Source organism: Megalops cyprinoides, chromosome 17 (genome assembly GCF_013368585.1).
Source record: "Megalops cyprinoides isolate fMegCyp1 chromosome 17, fMegCyp1.pri, whole genome shotgun sequence".
In the NCBI taxonomy this organism is placed as follows: Eukaryota; Metazoa; Chordata; class Actinopteri; order Elopiformes; family Megalopidae; genus Megalops; species Megalops cyprinoides.
The window spans coordinates 7552099-7569023 of NC_050599.1; the positions used below are offsets into that span (position 1 = coordinate 7552099).

A 16925-nucleotide genomic window follows, 5' to 3' on the forward strand; every position below is an offset into this window, starting at 1 on the left:
TTTTCACTGGGGGGATAAGAGGCAAAGAAAAATAAACCTCGGCCGCGGGCCACGCCTCAGAGCTGCTGTTTTTCCAAAAGCCTGCAGCCTTCAGGAGCCCCCGGGCCCGCGCCGCTCGGGCCGAAGCCGTGTTCGTACAGCTGCATCCTCTTCCTCCAGCCAGCCCCTGATAACAGTTACTTATTTATTGCTCTTAACTTCTCCCCTGCTTTCAAAGCCCCGGCCCAGTCTTAGAGACACCAAGCAGTCTGGGACAGGCAGGCCAAGCCAGAACAAAGGGGCCCTCCTCTTAAAAAAGACATTCAGCAGAGTGCCCTGTGGAAAAGAGGCCAGAGGAGAGGGCTACTCAGAAGTGTCTATACCTGCAACAGTTTTACAGAGACATGCACAACACCTGTGTACCTTAATCACATTTAGCAGGACATGCACACTGTCTCTATACCTGAAACGTTTTTTAGCAAGACGTACACACCACCCCTGCACCTGCAACATCTTTAACAGAACACGTACACAATCTCTGTACCTGCAACGTCTTTAGCAGAATGTGCACACTATCTCTGTACCTGCAACGTCTTTAACAGAATGTGCACACTAAGCGCACACAATCTCTGTACCTGCAATGTCTTGAGCAGGATGTGAGGGTTACTGAGGCCAACACTGCTTTTCAATCCAAACAGGACAGCTGCTTGTGGGGGTGAGTGTGCACTGGTGAAGTACTGCATTTACTGCCACAGTCCATCTGAAAGCGAAATGCCACCAAACTCCAGCCAACCCAGATTAAGCCCGGATTTCACAGCAGGAGTCGCTAATCTGACCAACTAACAGCCTAATTGGGGAATTAAACGCCATGCGGGACAGATCAAAGATTTCTGTAAAAACATTTCTGCGCAGGAAGAGGGAGACAGAAGCACTTGTCAGGGAGATCAAATACTGAGACCAAAAGCAGAGACTGAGAGAGAGAGAAAGAACAGGATGTTCCCAACAGGTTACAATGTTATTCTCTGATACTAACATAAAACCCAAGCACAAAATACCATAATGGTTATAGGCAAGACATGTTCTGCCAGGTACCATGGTCTGTGGTCATGGGGAAAAAAAGTGCAAAGGCAAAGTAGGGACTGTAGTGGCTTTCAGCAACTAAATTTCACATCAGAAGTTGTAAAGGTGTAAAGTGTGACAGGTGATAAATGAGAAGACAATTAAAAAGAGGTTACTGGTTTACACTGCAGGTATGTGCTGGGCACTGGAGACGCTGGCGCCTTCCCCGCAGAAAGGATGGCCATCAATCCTCCATGCTCCTGATACAGGGAGCTGCAGGTCCAGGACATCAATAAGAGGCGAGAGCGAGCGGCCAGCCGCGATCCCGGCCCGTCTCTGCGGGTTCCGTCCCCCCCACCCCCGAACACCGATGTCCGCTACAGCGCTCAATCTCTGCTTTACAGGCCGACCCACGTGGGCCGGCACTTCTGTCTGGGTTGACATTCTCAACTTTTTGCTGCTTTTCTGTGGCTTTAAAGGACAAGCACAAAGTAAGCCTTGAAATGAATGATCCCCAAAAAAACGAAACTCATGCTATGGGAGGAAATAGGGATCTCTATTCAATCAAACCACAGTGCTTTGGCCTTAAACATCAGCAATTAATCTGATTGCCGGTTGTCTCCATTTGTGATACGTGTCTAGCAGTACCTGAATGAAAAAAGTTGTGTAAGAACAAAAAACACAACTTGCTTGTATCTGTTACTCAGTTCAGAGCAAAGCACACTGAGGTAAGACTGCATATTGAAGTCCCTCACCATTGTTACGCTAACAGTTGTGGTACCATTCCTGAATTAGCCCTCAGTTGATGAATTTGCGCTTGGCAAGGTCTGGAGTCAATGTGAAAGGTTAAAGGGAACGATCATTCAGAGACAAACCTCAACTCCTACACATCAAGGTTATAAGGAAGCACAACAACCTTCCAAATAAAACATGGCTACATGCATTGCACAGCAATGTAATAATAAGTCACAAAGAACAAAATTTCATAGACAGCACACAATAGCGATGCTAATACTGTCAACACTGCTACACTGGGTAGCACTGCTCCACAGGTGTTGGGGGAGCACATCCCCTTTTGCAGTGTGACCTGACACTGTAACGTAGATACTCCACAGCACAGCGACACTTAAATTCAGATAGCATCTCTACTGTGTCCTACCACCATGCCAGGTAATATCACTCTACCACTTCACAGCAAGAGGTGTCATCAGTACAGAGGAACTGAGCTGTTAAAAAGATTAACAATTTCTCAACCATTTCATGCACACCACAAACATGTGAAGTGTAGTTACTTTTATTTTCCTTATTTTGCGGCATAAGAAGGACCTCCATTAAAAGGTTTGACTTTTTTTCAAAATACATTTCGGTATCAACACTTAGGGCCTGATTTACTGAGGTTCAGGTGCAATGTTTTTCAATTCTGCGGGTAATCTATGAAGATTAATTATATAACTGATGACAGCATTAAACAACCAGATTTTTACATGAACTTCTTCCTTCAAAAAAATCTTTTGGCACTTTGTGAAGTAATTTGATTTGGAACATGGCCCACTTAGACGCTAAGCGGGCCATCAGATAAGAGATTACACATGAACAAAAAATGAAATCTGATCCACAAGAACTTCAGTTGTTGACAGAAGTGACAATCAAACACACTGCCAAGCTGCAGCAGAAAAATACCAGTATAACAAGAAGAAACCTGATATGGGGAAGCATCTGCGATAAGGTAAATGCCTTATGAATGACAATGCAGCAGTGCAGCGTAGTGGTAATGAGCAGGGTTTGTAACCGAATTGTTGCTGGTTCGATTCCCCACCAGGGCACCGGTGTTGTACCCTTGGGCAAGGTACTTAACCCACAACTGCCTCAGCAAAGATCCAGCTGTATAAATGGATAAAAACTGTCTCTTACTGCTCTTACTGTATGCATGGTGCTCTGGATAAGAGCATCTGTTAAATGACAATAATGTAATGTAAAAAGACTAACTGATGACATAAAAAGTACATGGCAAGATTTTAGGAGCCAAAAATACATGTATCACATGTCTTTTGCATTTAAGACATAAAAATCTCAGTGCACCAGTAGTTAGTTAGTAGATACACCTCTGCGCTTCACAGCTCAAGATGACACTTTTGCACATATTAAAATACCCAATGTACCCCCTTTAATAAGCTATTCAGTTAGATTAATAGATTAATAATCACTTTAGACAAAAAAATTAACACTGATCATATGTTCAAATTCTATTCTATTTCTATTCTATTCTATCAAATTCTATTTACACATTCAACTCATTCGACTCCGACACCATTCCCATTTCTCACATTTGAGTCCACTTTAACCAACTGTGTGGTAGAGGAGCAGGACGAATTTATCGGAACCTCACTGTGCAGCTAACCCAAAAAAATGCTAGCGATACAACAGCACTTATAGGCAACACTACAGGACAACCTACATATTGAGATACAGCTGTTCAACACAGAATTTCAGATACAGTTGTTCGACAGAATTTCAATGAAACATAACTAAGGGTGCTGGCTGCTTATTGGACTGAATGATTAAATGCCTAAAATGGGAATTTGATGAATCAATCATTTCTTTTCAGAAGGGAGACCTCTGCCTATCCTCTTCTTTGTAGATTTGCGGAAAGAAGAGAAACCAGCTGCATAACCGATCATGGCTTAGCATAACCTTTTTGAGTCCCAATGTAAACGGCTTAACTTAACAGTAAGACCATTAGCAGCCTTAGCTCAAGCGATAAAAACAGCGCAGGGTTTACACAAAAAGCATGCGAGTGCGGAGCAATTTACGGGCTGCCTGGCAACCGCTGGTAACCGGGGGGGGGGGGGTATCCGGAGTGACAGACAGAAAGACGCGGGGTAGGGGGTTTGAGCATCACCACCCCGGGGGATCCAGAGGACGCTGTGTGACACGTAGCCCGCGCCGCCTGTCTCTGACACAATGATGATTGTTTGGAGCTCCAGCGAGCCCGTCTTCCCTTCCTGAAGCGCTCACTGACGGACTCGCCCTCAAACTCTACCCTCCCGGTACCAATCAGCGACTCAGCCTCTCAATCTCTGTCTGTCACAACCCCGAGCAGACAAGCAACAGCTAAGTAAACAGACGTACATGCGTGTGTCGTTTGGGTCGCCTAGCAACAAGGGAGACAATGGGAAAGCCAGAATTCCAGTCAGACCGGCTGCTCATTAACTGCCCAACACGTTTTCTGCCCAGATATCTGGCAACCCGCAGAGTCAGGCGCATGCCACCTTTCAGTTTCAGATCCCCGGGATTTCCTTCCTGCACCACTGACAGCGATGTCTGGATACCTGTATCAGGTACCTGCGAGCTGATGCAAAAATTCCATTGTCAAACAGACAATGAGCGTGACAAAAACCCCAATCCCATGTCCAATATCATCAAGGGCTTAAAGCCAAAAACATCTTTTGGGTTCCATGTTGTGAAACGCCATTGAAGAATGGATGCCCCTGCTTCCAGGGACAGTAATGTTTGATCTTCAATCACTCCCCTCCACACACTGCACCTGGCCCAACTGCAATGGGACTGAACACTTTGCCAATCTGCTGAGCAGAGAAGAGAAACGTTAGGCCAGGATCCTGCCTGAGGACCCAAAGATCAGCCCTAACACTACCTAAAAGAAATGTATATTAATATTACTGCTTATGTATTAATCAGAGTCTTCTTGTGGCCCTTAAATTTACATTCCAGTACATTCACAGATCACTAAAGCTGAGAAACTCTAGTGAGGGAAAAGACCACAAAACCACTCCTTCACGCAATCCAATTACTAGGTCCCAAAACCAAAGTTTGCCTGAACAACATATTGCATATTGCAGGACATGCATGATTGTGGAATTGTGTTTCTATAACAACATGGCACACCAATGCAATGCAATGGGTTGGGCAAGGCAGGTCCTTGGGTTAGGCTGTCAGCCTATTGATGGACTCAAAGAAATTTACTAGACCTTTTCCCCGCATTCCTAGAAGACATTCAATAATACCACGCTCAATGGGTTGGGTAAACCCTGTTTTACGAGGGCAGCGTCAAAGATGCCAACGATTGCAACTCCCACCACATCTAAATGCGGCTCCTTGCCTAAACGCATAAAAATCCACCCGCTGGCGTGGAAGGCCCCCGATCGAGGGGCTGTTCTGAGGTCAGGGCCGAATAAAGTCCCGGAAGATCGCAGCGACGGGTCTCCCACGCCTGCCCCCCGGCTGGGCGCCTCCACTTTCTCCTGTCTCAGGGGGAACGGCGCTTCTCTGAGCTAAATTAGGAGCCATAAACAAGCACTGCAAACCTGGAGAAGAGATCCAAGAGCGGCCTTATCGCTGCCTCGAATCTCAGCTCTCCAGAAACCACAGAAGCGCCCGGGCGGACAGCTGCTGTCACAGGAAACAGGAAGCGCTGCTGTGAAGCACTCTGTCGCCAAGGTGACAAGAGGACACAGACCTTTACCCCGTTTCAGATCCCAAAACCTGCACAGGGTAGCCAAGGTATCTTTCAACTACTTTTAATGGCATTTTCATTTAATTTTTAAATATTCAATATCCAATAATTCACAGATTAAGCATTCTTCAGTCTGTAAAGAAAAGAATATGGTCATCAGCTATTATGTCGGTACAGACGTTCGCTCGTTTGATAGCCAGTGTGGTTTTCTGAAATGTTTGTTATTTTGAATACAATCTATTGACTTTCGATAAATAGATGGAACTACTGTTTTGTCAGAAACACATCAATACAATTGTCAGTAGAAAACAATAAGATACTGAATCGAGTTTCAGCAATATAAATTGCTGTTCTTGCAATAACGTCAATATGCATTCATACATACACTAATCCACATCTCTTGTAGATGGCCATGTATTACCACATAACTTGAAGGCATCCACACAGAAACAAATACTGTACAGCCAATGCTCTTCAATCCATTTATCAGACTGAGGGGCCTGTGAAATTCACTGAAAATATTTTTTAAGGATTTAAAAAATGTACCACTGGCTTCAAAGTAGTTTGCCAACATGAAAGGGAGGCATGGGAGTTGCCCCCTGAGAAATCTTTTTATTAAGAAGGAAATGGAACCCTTCACAAAGTCTTAGAGAGTGCTACCTTTTTCAAACTCAAAACATTTTTTTACTCAGGCCAATGGAAACGGTTAACCCTTGTTTAAAAAAAACAAATAAAATGTACCTCAACAGGTGTGACAGGCAGGTGATAGTAACAGCATATTCATGCACATATACACTATCACTTCATGATAGGAACGAGTGCTGGACCTCTGGATCTCTGTGCCAAAGGTTCCACATCTGTACACGAAGCACAGCAGCTCCCCACTGTCAGCAGCTTTATCATAAGCAGTACTTGGTGATTAGCTCCCCGATTATGAAAGAGAAATGAATTAGCCGGGAGCTTCATTAATAACCTGCTCCCTGAGACATGAGACAGTGTTCCAGTTAAACTGACCCGGCTTTGACTGAGTGGAACTCTGACCCGTAACACGGAGTCAAAGAGGCCGTTACTGGGTAATGGAATGAATCGGCCAGAGCCAGAGAGGGGCGCACCAGGAACACATGACCAGATCAGAAACAAAACCCATCATTCCGCTTATCAGGAAGCACATCATCAATATTATTCTGCTCGTTAACCATCTACAGGTCTCATACTGTATTTGTACCAATTCAAAAAGGCTTCTGCAATCATTCAATGCACCAGATCATACAGAAGTGTTAAAGTACAGAGGTACTTAATGTGTACAAACATCATGTTCTGTTACAAATATTCAGCGTAAACTCATGAATGGGTGGTAGGCCTTGACTCATGGTATTATGCATGTGACACATGAACTAACAATGAACAAGAAAAGTACTGATAAGAATAGGGCAGCTAGACTCGTAATTCTAGCCTAGTGTATCGAGGTGTATCTGAGTGTATCTAGGACTGTGTCACACATCACACCTTCTAATAACAGTATTAAATCTAACTCTAATTCACTCCTATGTCCCCTTGTTCCACTGCCAGAACCTATGTTAGAATAACTTCTGTAATACACTTTATTTGGCCCTTTCAAAAATTAAAACCCTCAATCAAAGCTCCCATCTCTCCTTTTGAAGAGACTCAACAGAATAATTGTCTGAAGTCTCTCTTTGCAACTTTGAGATACATTAAACCAGTCTTGCTGCCCTTGTCTCTACTTTTTCAAGAGCTCATTATGTGTCTCCTATAACCTAGAACTGGACACAGTAATATAAATGTGGTCTGACAGTAGAACTATGAAAACTTGTGTGTAATCAATACTTTTTTCTGTAAATCCCAAGATCCTATTTGATCAGTTATGTCATGGATTGTACCACCATTTACCAGTAAGACAATCTTGTTCCTCTTAGGCTGTTCTGTTTGTTTTCATGTCTGTCACCATATTTAATGTGGTCATCATGTGTGCATTCTGGAGTGAACAACTCATTTTCTGCCTATTATGCCCTTTATGCAATTCATACTACTTAGCCAGCAAGCTAGCTAGTTAAGTTCAGGGGTGGAATGAGTTGTTTACTATGGTTGCCTAGCAACCGTGTTTATCCTGGGTTTGGTGTTTCGTGTGCCTCACAGTAATGACGGACAAGTGTTTTCCCCATCGAGAGTGTACATTTTCTCTCTTTCATAGTCGCACGTAACATTACTCCATCTTTCATACTTGCATGTAACATTACATAAACATGTAACATTTGTCAATGATAATCAGGCAGGACCACATCCGTACATGTTAAATGATTTCAGGATCTGGTAAAGTTCGGTAACAAAATAAAAACGCTTATCAGGATCACACTCAGACTGGGCAATCCTTTCTCAGGCTCAGGTCAGTTCCTGGCTTAAAATTCATACCCTACATATTCTAACTTTTCAAACACACACACAACAGGATCATGCAGTCTTATGGCAGCCATGACCTTGGGCTCACAAGGGTTTCAGATGAAGTGAAGGCCGTCAGAGGATTCAGTATAAAACGAGACACAAACCTTTGGTGAATTTCATGTAATGAACTCTCTTTTTGGAGGTTTTGGACTTCTCTTCCAAACTAAAGCTCTGCTTCTGCTCAGCTGTGGGGTCTGCAAAACAAGCACAAATCATCACAAATGATGGCAATTTTGGGCAGATAAAGTGGATTTGGTTACAGCTGACTATTCTATTTGCATGCCCTGTATGAATTAATACTGTGAAAGACACTGTCTCTATACGCACAAGGCATCTCTAACACCGGCTTCTAAGTGACCAAAATGGCCATACTGCTTTGAATATTCATTTTGTAAAAGGAACAATTTTCATGAATCTAATACAGTTGAAAACCTGGTGAGGTAAATGTTTCTTCAAATGAAAAGGGAAATGTTTTGTGACTAGGTCCAGGCAGATGCAGTGGGAAAACTAGAGAATGAAGACACATTAATCTTTATCATCATTATAATCAAATTCAGATCTGGAGGTGACATTTTGTAATATGCTTTCTCCATGTTATGAACCAACAATAAAGCATGATTTAACTGGACTGCTTAAACTCCCTTGAAAAATGCTTAACCGCGTCTGTCTGACATCAAAAATGTCCACAACTTGACCTTATAAAACACCAAGTCAAAGGAAATCCCAAATTTTTTACAGCAGAAGGAATTCCTTTTACTCACCACAGCCTAATGGAACAACCACTACTCATTTAGAATGAAATGTGTACAGTAAATCACTGCATTCAAAAGATCCAGAATATACAGAGATCTCACGTGCAACCGATCCTCCAACTGTGAACAGCAAACCCCTTTTGAGAAGTCAGAGCACGCAAAATCCCATTTTAATTCCAAACTTGCTACATTTCATCAATCACATGCTGTTTGCTGTGTTGATATTCTCTGAAAAAAACAGAGAAAAACCTAAAAGCACAAGCTCAATTTGACCTTTTGGCTAAACCAATACCAGATCCACTTTGTCTTCCCTTAGCGCACACGTTACAATAGCGCCACCAAGTGTACAACTAACGTCAATAAAATCACAGCTCCCTCTGCTGCCGTACATGGAAAGAACTGTGCACTAGCAGTTCTGGATGCACATCTGAGACGATGATTCTCGTTCCAAGTCCCAACTGAACTGTAAACTGTAACATTCATATACAGAGGCTACCCTGACTCTCACGGGGACTGAAACACATACATTATCACCAAATTATTTAACACGTAGCTCCCGCAAACAAAAGAATTTTTACAGAACATCTAAGGTAATTTTATACACAGGCTGAGATGTCCAACAAGTATACCTTACATCTACATATAGTGAGATAAATGTGTGTAAACGATGTAAACATCAAAGACAGAGAAATAGAGAAAGAGAAAAGGGGAGACAGAGAGAGAGAAAGAAAGAGAGAAAGACACAGACAGAGAGATAGCCTTCAGCTCCGAGTCTCCCTACCGCTCTGGCCATGGCAGTTGTTCAGCTCTGCAAGAAGCTGGTTGAAATCATCCTGATGGGCGATCCAGTTGTCCTATGGAGAGAGCAGTGCACAGAATTCAGACTGAAACTGAGAGCAATCATTTCCGACACCCTAACTATTGCAAATGTACCTATAAACATAACTGTTTGTGCTCTTGACAGCACTCCATGACTGTGCTTCTCAATGGCTCACCCTGAGCACAGCCTCAGGCCTACTGTCCACACATTAGTTTGATACTGAGATGTTAACAGCCACCTATGACCAACAGTCCAAAGCAACAGGCCATAACTGGCTTCCTCCAGCCGAGCCAGGGCAAGTCTGTGTGTTATGCACACAAGTGGGGGTGCGTATCTGTGGAGTGAACTTGCATTGCTCTGGAGCTCCCTGCATGAGTGCAGGATGTCAGGATGGCAGTAGGGAAAAATACATGAAAAAAAAAACCCTGACTGCACAGCTGAAAGCAGCAGGGAAGGTATAACTGAAACCATCTACTAACCACATCACCCACGCAGCTCCATTTGCTTACAACAGCATTAGCTGGGAATTCTACATTCTGAAACCATGAGCCAAGCTTTCACGCACTAATGCTTTGATCGCCACAGAAAACCACTATGACTGGTTCATATCTGTGAGCCAATGATAACAAATGATATCCTTCACCCCTTTAAGGCTCTGTGGAACCTCAATCTCCCCTCACTGGAAGAACTGTCCCAGAGACTGACCTCATGGTTGGCAGTAGTCTACGTGATACCCAGTGTGGCAGCAGAGTGGCATAATGGTTATGAGTAGGGGTCATACCTGAAAAATTGCGGGATCGATTCCCCGACAAGGCACTGCTGCTGTGCCCTTAGGCAAGGCACTTAATCCACAATTACCTCAGTAAATATCAAGCTGTATAAATGAAGTATATGTAAAACTGTAACCTACGTAAGTCGCCCTGGATAACAGAGCCCATTAAATAACAATAATGTAATAATGTAATGTAACCTTCATCCCTTTAGTGTTCTATGAAACCTCACTCTCTCCTCTATTGGAAGAAATGTCCCAGAGACTCACCTCATAGTTAGCAGTATTGCCCAAACCCAAGCTGTTGTTCTTCACTTTCACTTTGATGTGCTCTGTGGCTCCCTGCTCACTCTTGCCCAGGCCCTGCACAAAACACAGGTCTGTTACCCACCAAGAGGGATACAATGAAAGGCCTTCCTGCATCAAAACACGCTTATCTCCTCTACAAAAATCCAGCTCCTACACAGTTTAACCCTAGACCCATTCTTTGACTTAATCAACAGTGTGGAGCTGGCTTGTAATGCATGCAATCTTAAATTTTATCCGGTCTTTATATTTTAGTGGAGGCATTTATAGACCCGGCTCTATTGTACATAATCAACATTATGCATATTGATAGATTTATATATTTTATGCACGTTATACAGAGAATAATATTGTTTAGAATTCTACAGTTTTGTATAGTTTGAAAGATGACATATGAGACACAACTCCTCAAAGTTCAGCTAAATTACACTGTAATTCAATGTGATCACCTTAAACTTTTTTTTTCGTGCTTTTTTCTACATTTCTGCAGTATGACCCGGAGCTAAACAAGGTATTCAATACACAAACTGTGCTGTATAGTCCGAGGACAGTATTCTCTCCTTTCATGTAGCTAGCATGGAATCTGTAATGGGATAGGGGAGCATTGCCTTCATCTGTGTAACTACGATAGTCCCTGTTTGGTGCTTCCTTCACAAATGACCACAATGGCCCTGAAATCTGACTCATCACAAATTTACTTTAAACGCTATCCACTACTCTCATGCATCATCAGTGTCAACAGTAGGAAGTCTCGCAGCTAGCTTGCGACCCTGTACATTCCGCCAATCGTCTGTCGATTCCTGGTCACCTTTCCCTTGGACCAGCCCATTCTCTCCAGCATCTTCTGACCGAACTTGGACTCATCTTTGCTCCAGGCACTGTTCCTCGGGTCCACGGACCACTTCTGTTTTCTGCGAGCTAGCGAAAACATTCATGTCAGATGCAGCATAAGCTTCGATAGCCAATTAAATTCCAAGCTAGGTTACATAACATCAATTCTGGCGAGAAAAGACAGCAGCTAAAGGCAGCTAGGTATTCGCTAACTTGCAATGAATTCCTGTATAGCTTTGCATCATTCAATGAGTAACAGACAACAAGGTGGGGAGAGTAAAACTGCAAAATTCAGTTTAAAGAAATGGAATCATAATTGATAATGAGGATCCTAAACTATGTACCTAAGTTAGCTTGTTACTAGTCTTTAGCTGCTATCTATCCAGGTAGATGGCTACCATATCACAACTGAAGCACGTGTCAAGCGATCAGCAACAGTCCTTCATCATATTTTGTATTCACATTAATGACAGCAATATTGTAAATAAATAGGAACATACTTCTGCGTGGTTATTTGTACAGGGTTACTTTAGATGTGCATGTAACTATTCAATCAGACATGCGGTTTCAGAAACTCACGTTCTGCCAGCATCGCCATCTTGGGGTCTTTAATCACATGGAATGCTTGAGGGAAGGTCTCAGTGTGTGCCTGTCTAAAATGTTTGATCGGTGTGACACCACACCATGAATAATACGACGTATGCCAATGAAACTTATTTTACATTGTTGCGCATCATGTAAGTTGTACTGTATTCATTTTTTAAAAATGTTCCGTTCCTCTGAAACGTACCCAGTGTGTATACTGACCTGTAACACCAGAGGGTGACAGCGTACCACAATCTCGACATCTACAGTCTGTAGTTCATATCCACAGTATGATAATGAACGAGCCGTGTACTCAAAAGACCCCGAGGAGCCGAAGGCAAACCTTTAATTATGGAATGCAAATGAAAACAACCCTGACCAGAACTCAGTGGTTGCAGGGTTCAGCTTGGCTGTTACTTGGCCTCGTAATGCTATAGTTTGGTTAGCTGCGTACTCTGGCAGGCCACGGCCGTATGTGCTGCAACTTGTTGCACCTCGTAACGATTCACCGTCCATGTGAATATGGGCATCTTTTTGCTATTTTTTCCTGTGCATAATTAAAGGGTTTGGAAGAGTTGTTCCCTTTAAAGAATAGCTTCTTCCCTGCATTCAGCCTTGAGATAGCACTGCTTGTGGTCATGATTCTTTGATTTGGTCAAGCTGTGGCCAGCTCAGAGAGGATCTGCTTGTCTGTGCTGTCCTGGGTGTAACTGTGGTGATGTGCATTAGGTGATCATAGCTTACTTACAAAATCGGGTCTAAGACTGGGAGGAGGCTGATTAAATTTACAGTGTAATCTCAGTCCATTGAGTTCAATTGTGTCGAGTCATAGTCAGGGTTTGTGACTGGATGGCTGTAGACCTGAAACCTAGTTGAGATACAGTTGTACCTTTGGGTGAGGTATATAACCTTAATTTTTTTTCCTATTAGTGCTCAGTTGTAGGTGGATGACATACCAGTATTTGTAAGCTGTATGTGATGCCCTGACTGTTGAATTCTTAAGTACAGTTAAATCATGGTAATTTAATGTAATCTCAATTTTTGATTTTTGCAGTTGAATCTGTTTTCAACATTCTGTCTGTTTTAGTCTTAGCATCCCTAACAAAGAAATCGTATAGGACATATAATTATCATTTTACGTAAGAATTGGCTCAATTCATCACAAGATTGTCCTGTTGGTGTTTGTATTTTGTATAAGTGACATATTTTTTACATTTCAAAACATTAATTGCAAAGGCTATTTAATACAATAAAATTAGATTGATCAACTGACTATGTATCCAGTGGCTTTAGGTCCTTTTGCAGTTCTCTGTGAAAATTCAATGTTAATTCACTCAGAACAAAAGTATATTTCCTGCATATGTACCATTCCAAATGATGTTAACATTTTCTCCACCATTATCTCTCTTATGTAGTGTGAACAGGTGTCGGACTACTGAGGTAAGACAATTGTGTCCATCATTTTTGAGGATTGACTGAAAGACATGTTTTTTTTTTTTTTTTAAACGTTTCCCTTTCAGTTCACCTCACAATCTGTGAAATCAGATCGATCAAATATTTGCCATTGTAATTCATGGAAAAATCTGGATTTTAAAAATGTTTTCAGTACTGTGTAGGTTGTGTAGGGCCAGTTGTAATGGAAAATGATATAGAACATCAAGGGAGGATGTACATACTTACCTTGTACTGTTTCCCATTACATAAGAAAAGTAGAATCCCTGGGAGGGTTAAAAGAGTCCGTAAAACCTGCCATGCTGGAATACTGCCACTGGAATGCAAAAAGGAGGTACTGGCTCTTAAGATCTGTGTCAGCCCTCACATTTAATCACGAGATTATGAATACAGTTGTGTAAAACTGGAATAGGCCTGTTTTACCTCCTGGAAAAGTACACGGTAAATATTAACCTGTGAAATGTTTTTTGAATTCCCTGTAACTCAAAAGGAAGCAAAAATACACACACACCCTACACCATACACCCTGCACCATATACACTGACAATACATGTATAATCACACAGACACACACCTAGACTAATGTGTGTTTTAGTGAGAGTGTGCTGATGAACTGATAATTGTCTTGGCGAGTGCCTGGGTACATTATAAAGTCGAGGAACAGATAAAACACACGTCCTTGGTTTTGTCCTTTCCATACACAGCACTTTGGGTTTGTGTACAGTAAGTTATCATGAGCATAACTATACCCTTGTGTTGTGGATGCTGCACGAATGGAATATTTATTATAAACATGGATGGGGAAAATGTTGAGGTTACAGTACAAGTACAGTACAAATGTTATACTGTAATGCATACCTTTTGGGATGAAACGGGAGAAAAAAAGTACATACATTAGCGACCATTTTGTGGGGCGCATGCCTTTTTTCATTTGAGGTGCCTCAGTCCGCTAAGAGAAAGAAGACAGACGCAGAAAGTCCCTTCTCAGGGATTTGGATCCAGGCAGACAGTGCTGCACCCTCGTCAGTCATGGCTGGCTCCCATCTCTGGCTGCCAGCCCAGAAAAACTTATTTTGGACTCTGAATATGTGGTGATGGAATAGGCTGCACATGTTCCATTGAGAATGGAGCTCTGTCAAAGACAACGCCCCACAAAATGTTGCACTGTCTTAGCAGGACTCTCTAATTGGATTTATTGCAACATGTTATGCATGCTTCCTGTAACTAAACACAAATGGAAAAAAATGCCACTTCAGTCACTTGTGGCTGAAGTGTCTCCCCTAGCTGCAGAAGGTTGTGTGTTCAATCTTCAGCCAGATTGTATCAAAAAGCCACTACCTCTTTCCTTAGTAGTCAGTAGTAGAAGAGACGGATTGTGAGTAGTGTGACAATAGAATCAGATTGGCATCTTGTCCAGGGTTGGATCTTTGTCTGCCTGACTCCACAGAAATCAGGCTAAGGGCTTATCATACAACTAGAAACATGCACTTGTACTTAAACTTTGGTACTAATTAAGCCATTATGCCTGTTCTGTTCCTTTTGGATATAATTTTTAATTATATATTTGTCGAGTGCTCTTTCCTTGGTCATACATGGGTGCATGTTGTATGTACATTAATATTTCCAAAGAAATACTTATAGCATCGTGTTATGGTGTATGAAATAATGCCTAATTGTGGGGAACATGAGGAAGCAGTATGGTGTAGTGTTTAGAAATTATATTATTAAGATTAAGATTAAGATTATTAAAATTGGATTTCCATTGCTGTTGTACCCTTGTAACCTAAATTACCTCAGTAAATATCTAGCTTCACAAATGAGCTTCACAAAAAGTAACTATGTAAGTTATGTTGGTTAATAGTGTCTGCTTAGCAGATAATGTTGATGTTAAAGACTAATATGATGCTGATGGAACAAATGATTAAAATTTAGTGACACCTCCAGAAGTTTTTTTCCCCACAGGATGTAATTAGTAGAGAATAATGACATAAACACTAAAATCTGCACATTTGTTTCAGATGAAACAGAAAAAAATGATGGAATGAAAAGATAGACACTCCTCCTACCCCATATACATACAAAAGCCCTCTATATGTACGAGATGGAGGGGTGGTTTAGGAAAGGATTCTGTCATCAATTCAGAGGATGAAGTCAGAAGATTGCCACAGGTCTGCCCCATTAGCTTGTAACCTTCAATGGCCGCATTGTGTGACTGCCTCTCCAAGGACTCTCAGGGTTGTTCACTCTAAAAACAGGGGAAGCATTTGATTAGTGTATCACACATTTCCAACCGGGCCCTGTATGGCTGAGAGTGCGTGGCAAGTCAACCCAGCCACACTTTTTCCAAAGGTGTCTTAAATTATTAAAGTTATTAAATTGTTGCAGAGAACAAAAAATTGTTTCTATCTCCTACTGATGCACTAATGTGACAAAACAGTAGAAGGGTGTATCAGCAATCATTTTTTCGGAGGAACACAGAATGATGCGCATTGATGGAGACCAAAAGAAGGTGGCCTTATTTCACCCAAATATATCATCTATTTTTCCTGTAATATTATAATAAAAGCTCTTCTGATGCATCAGAACCACAGAATATCCTACAGAGTTTACCTGGTGAATTGCATTTCTTTTGACAAATCGGCCAGTGCCATGTGAGATTCATGCTTGGGAAGCATGAAGAGTTCTCCTTCAGAGTCATGTGGAGATCTACTATGCAAACTGTGGTGCCACGTGACCGACAGAATAAACGAAGGGTGTAAGAATGTAACCTCTTACTGTAACACAGCAGAGAGCTGCTGGTCATGGTGATTTGGCTTCATGTCTTCCTTATAGAATTGCTGCTACAAACACTTTCCTTTTCCCAATGGGGCTGGATCTGTTTGGACCATTTTTCTCCTGCCGGGGTAGCTCAGGCCCTGCTTAAATCAATAAATAAAAAACTTGCTCTGACATTACAGCCTGGTGTGCTGAAGAAGTATTTGCCAAACTGCTCAGGTTAAGCATGCGGTGCCACCGATAATGCTAATGTAATTCAGTGTCCCATTCATATTCCAGCTCTGAAAACAGTGCTTCCCTCTGTTCTTTTTCACAATGAATCCTCAGAGGTCAGAAATGAACAGTTACAGTTTTCCAATAGGTGGAAATGAAGCACAGATCCCCATGCAGATATAAATCAGGCCAGGGTCAGGTCAAAGTGACTTGTGCCATTACTGCTTATTCTTGCAGAACACTGGGCACGTTTTTCTGCCCCCAGTGCAGGGGACAGCACTGACCATTAATAAAACAAGGAAGGTATCGATTTAAGTTCTCCCTCCACAGACGGAAAAACGGTGCTCTGAAAATAGATGAGTGTATCTGTTGAGAAGAATCCTAAATTCTCACGAAAATATTCGATAAAGCAATACTAATTTTCCTTAAAGGATGTATAAAGAGCTAGGGGGAGAA

The 16925-nt window shown here is 42.1% G+C and overlaps 1 protein-coding gene across 1 annotated transcript in view; it reads right to left on the reverse strand.

Annotated features, from left to right (window-relative positions):
* Window positions 1–12063, reverse strand: part of pinx1 (PIN2 (TERF1) interacting telomerase inhibitor 1) — a 30762-nt gene extending 18699 nt beyond the window's left edge. Inside the window, exons 1-5 of the mRNA XM_036550412.1 lie at window positions 12024–12063; window positions 11422–11531; window positions 10578–10670; window positions 9500–9572; window positions 8071–8160 (exon numbers count right to left, since the gene is read on the reverse strand). Coding sequence (XP_036406305.1) covers window positions 8071–8160; window positions 9500–9572; window positions 10578–10670; window positions 11422–11531; window positions 12024–12042 — 385 coding nt within the window. The 5' untranslated portion in view covers window positions 12043–12063. The remainder of the gene's footprint in view (window positions 1–8070; window positions 8161–9499; window positions 9573–10577; window positions 10671–11421; window positions 11532–12023) is intronic.
* Window positions 12064–16925: the final 4862 nt, after the last annotated feature.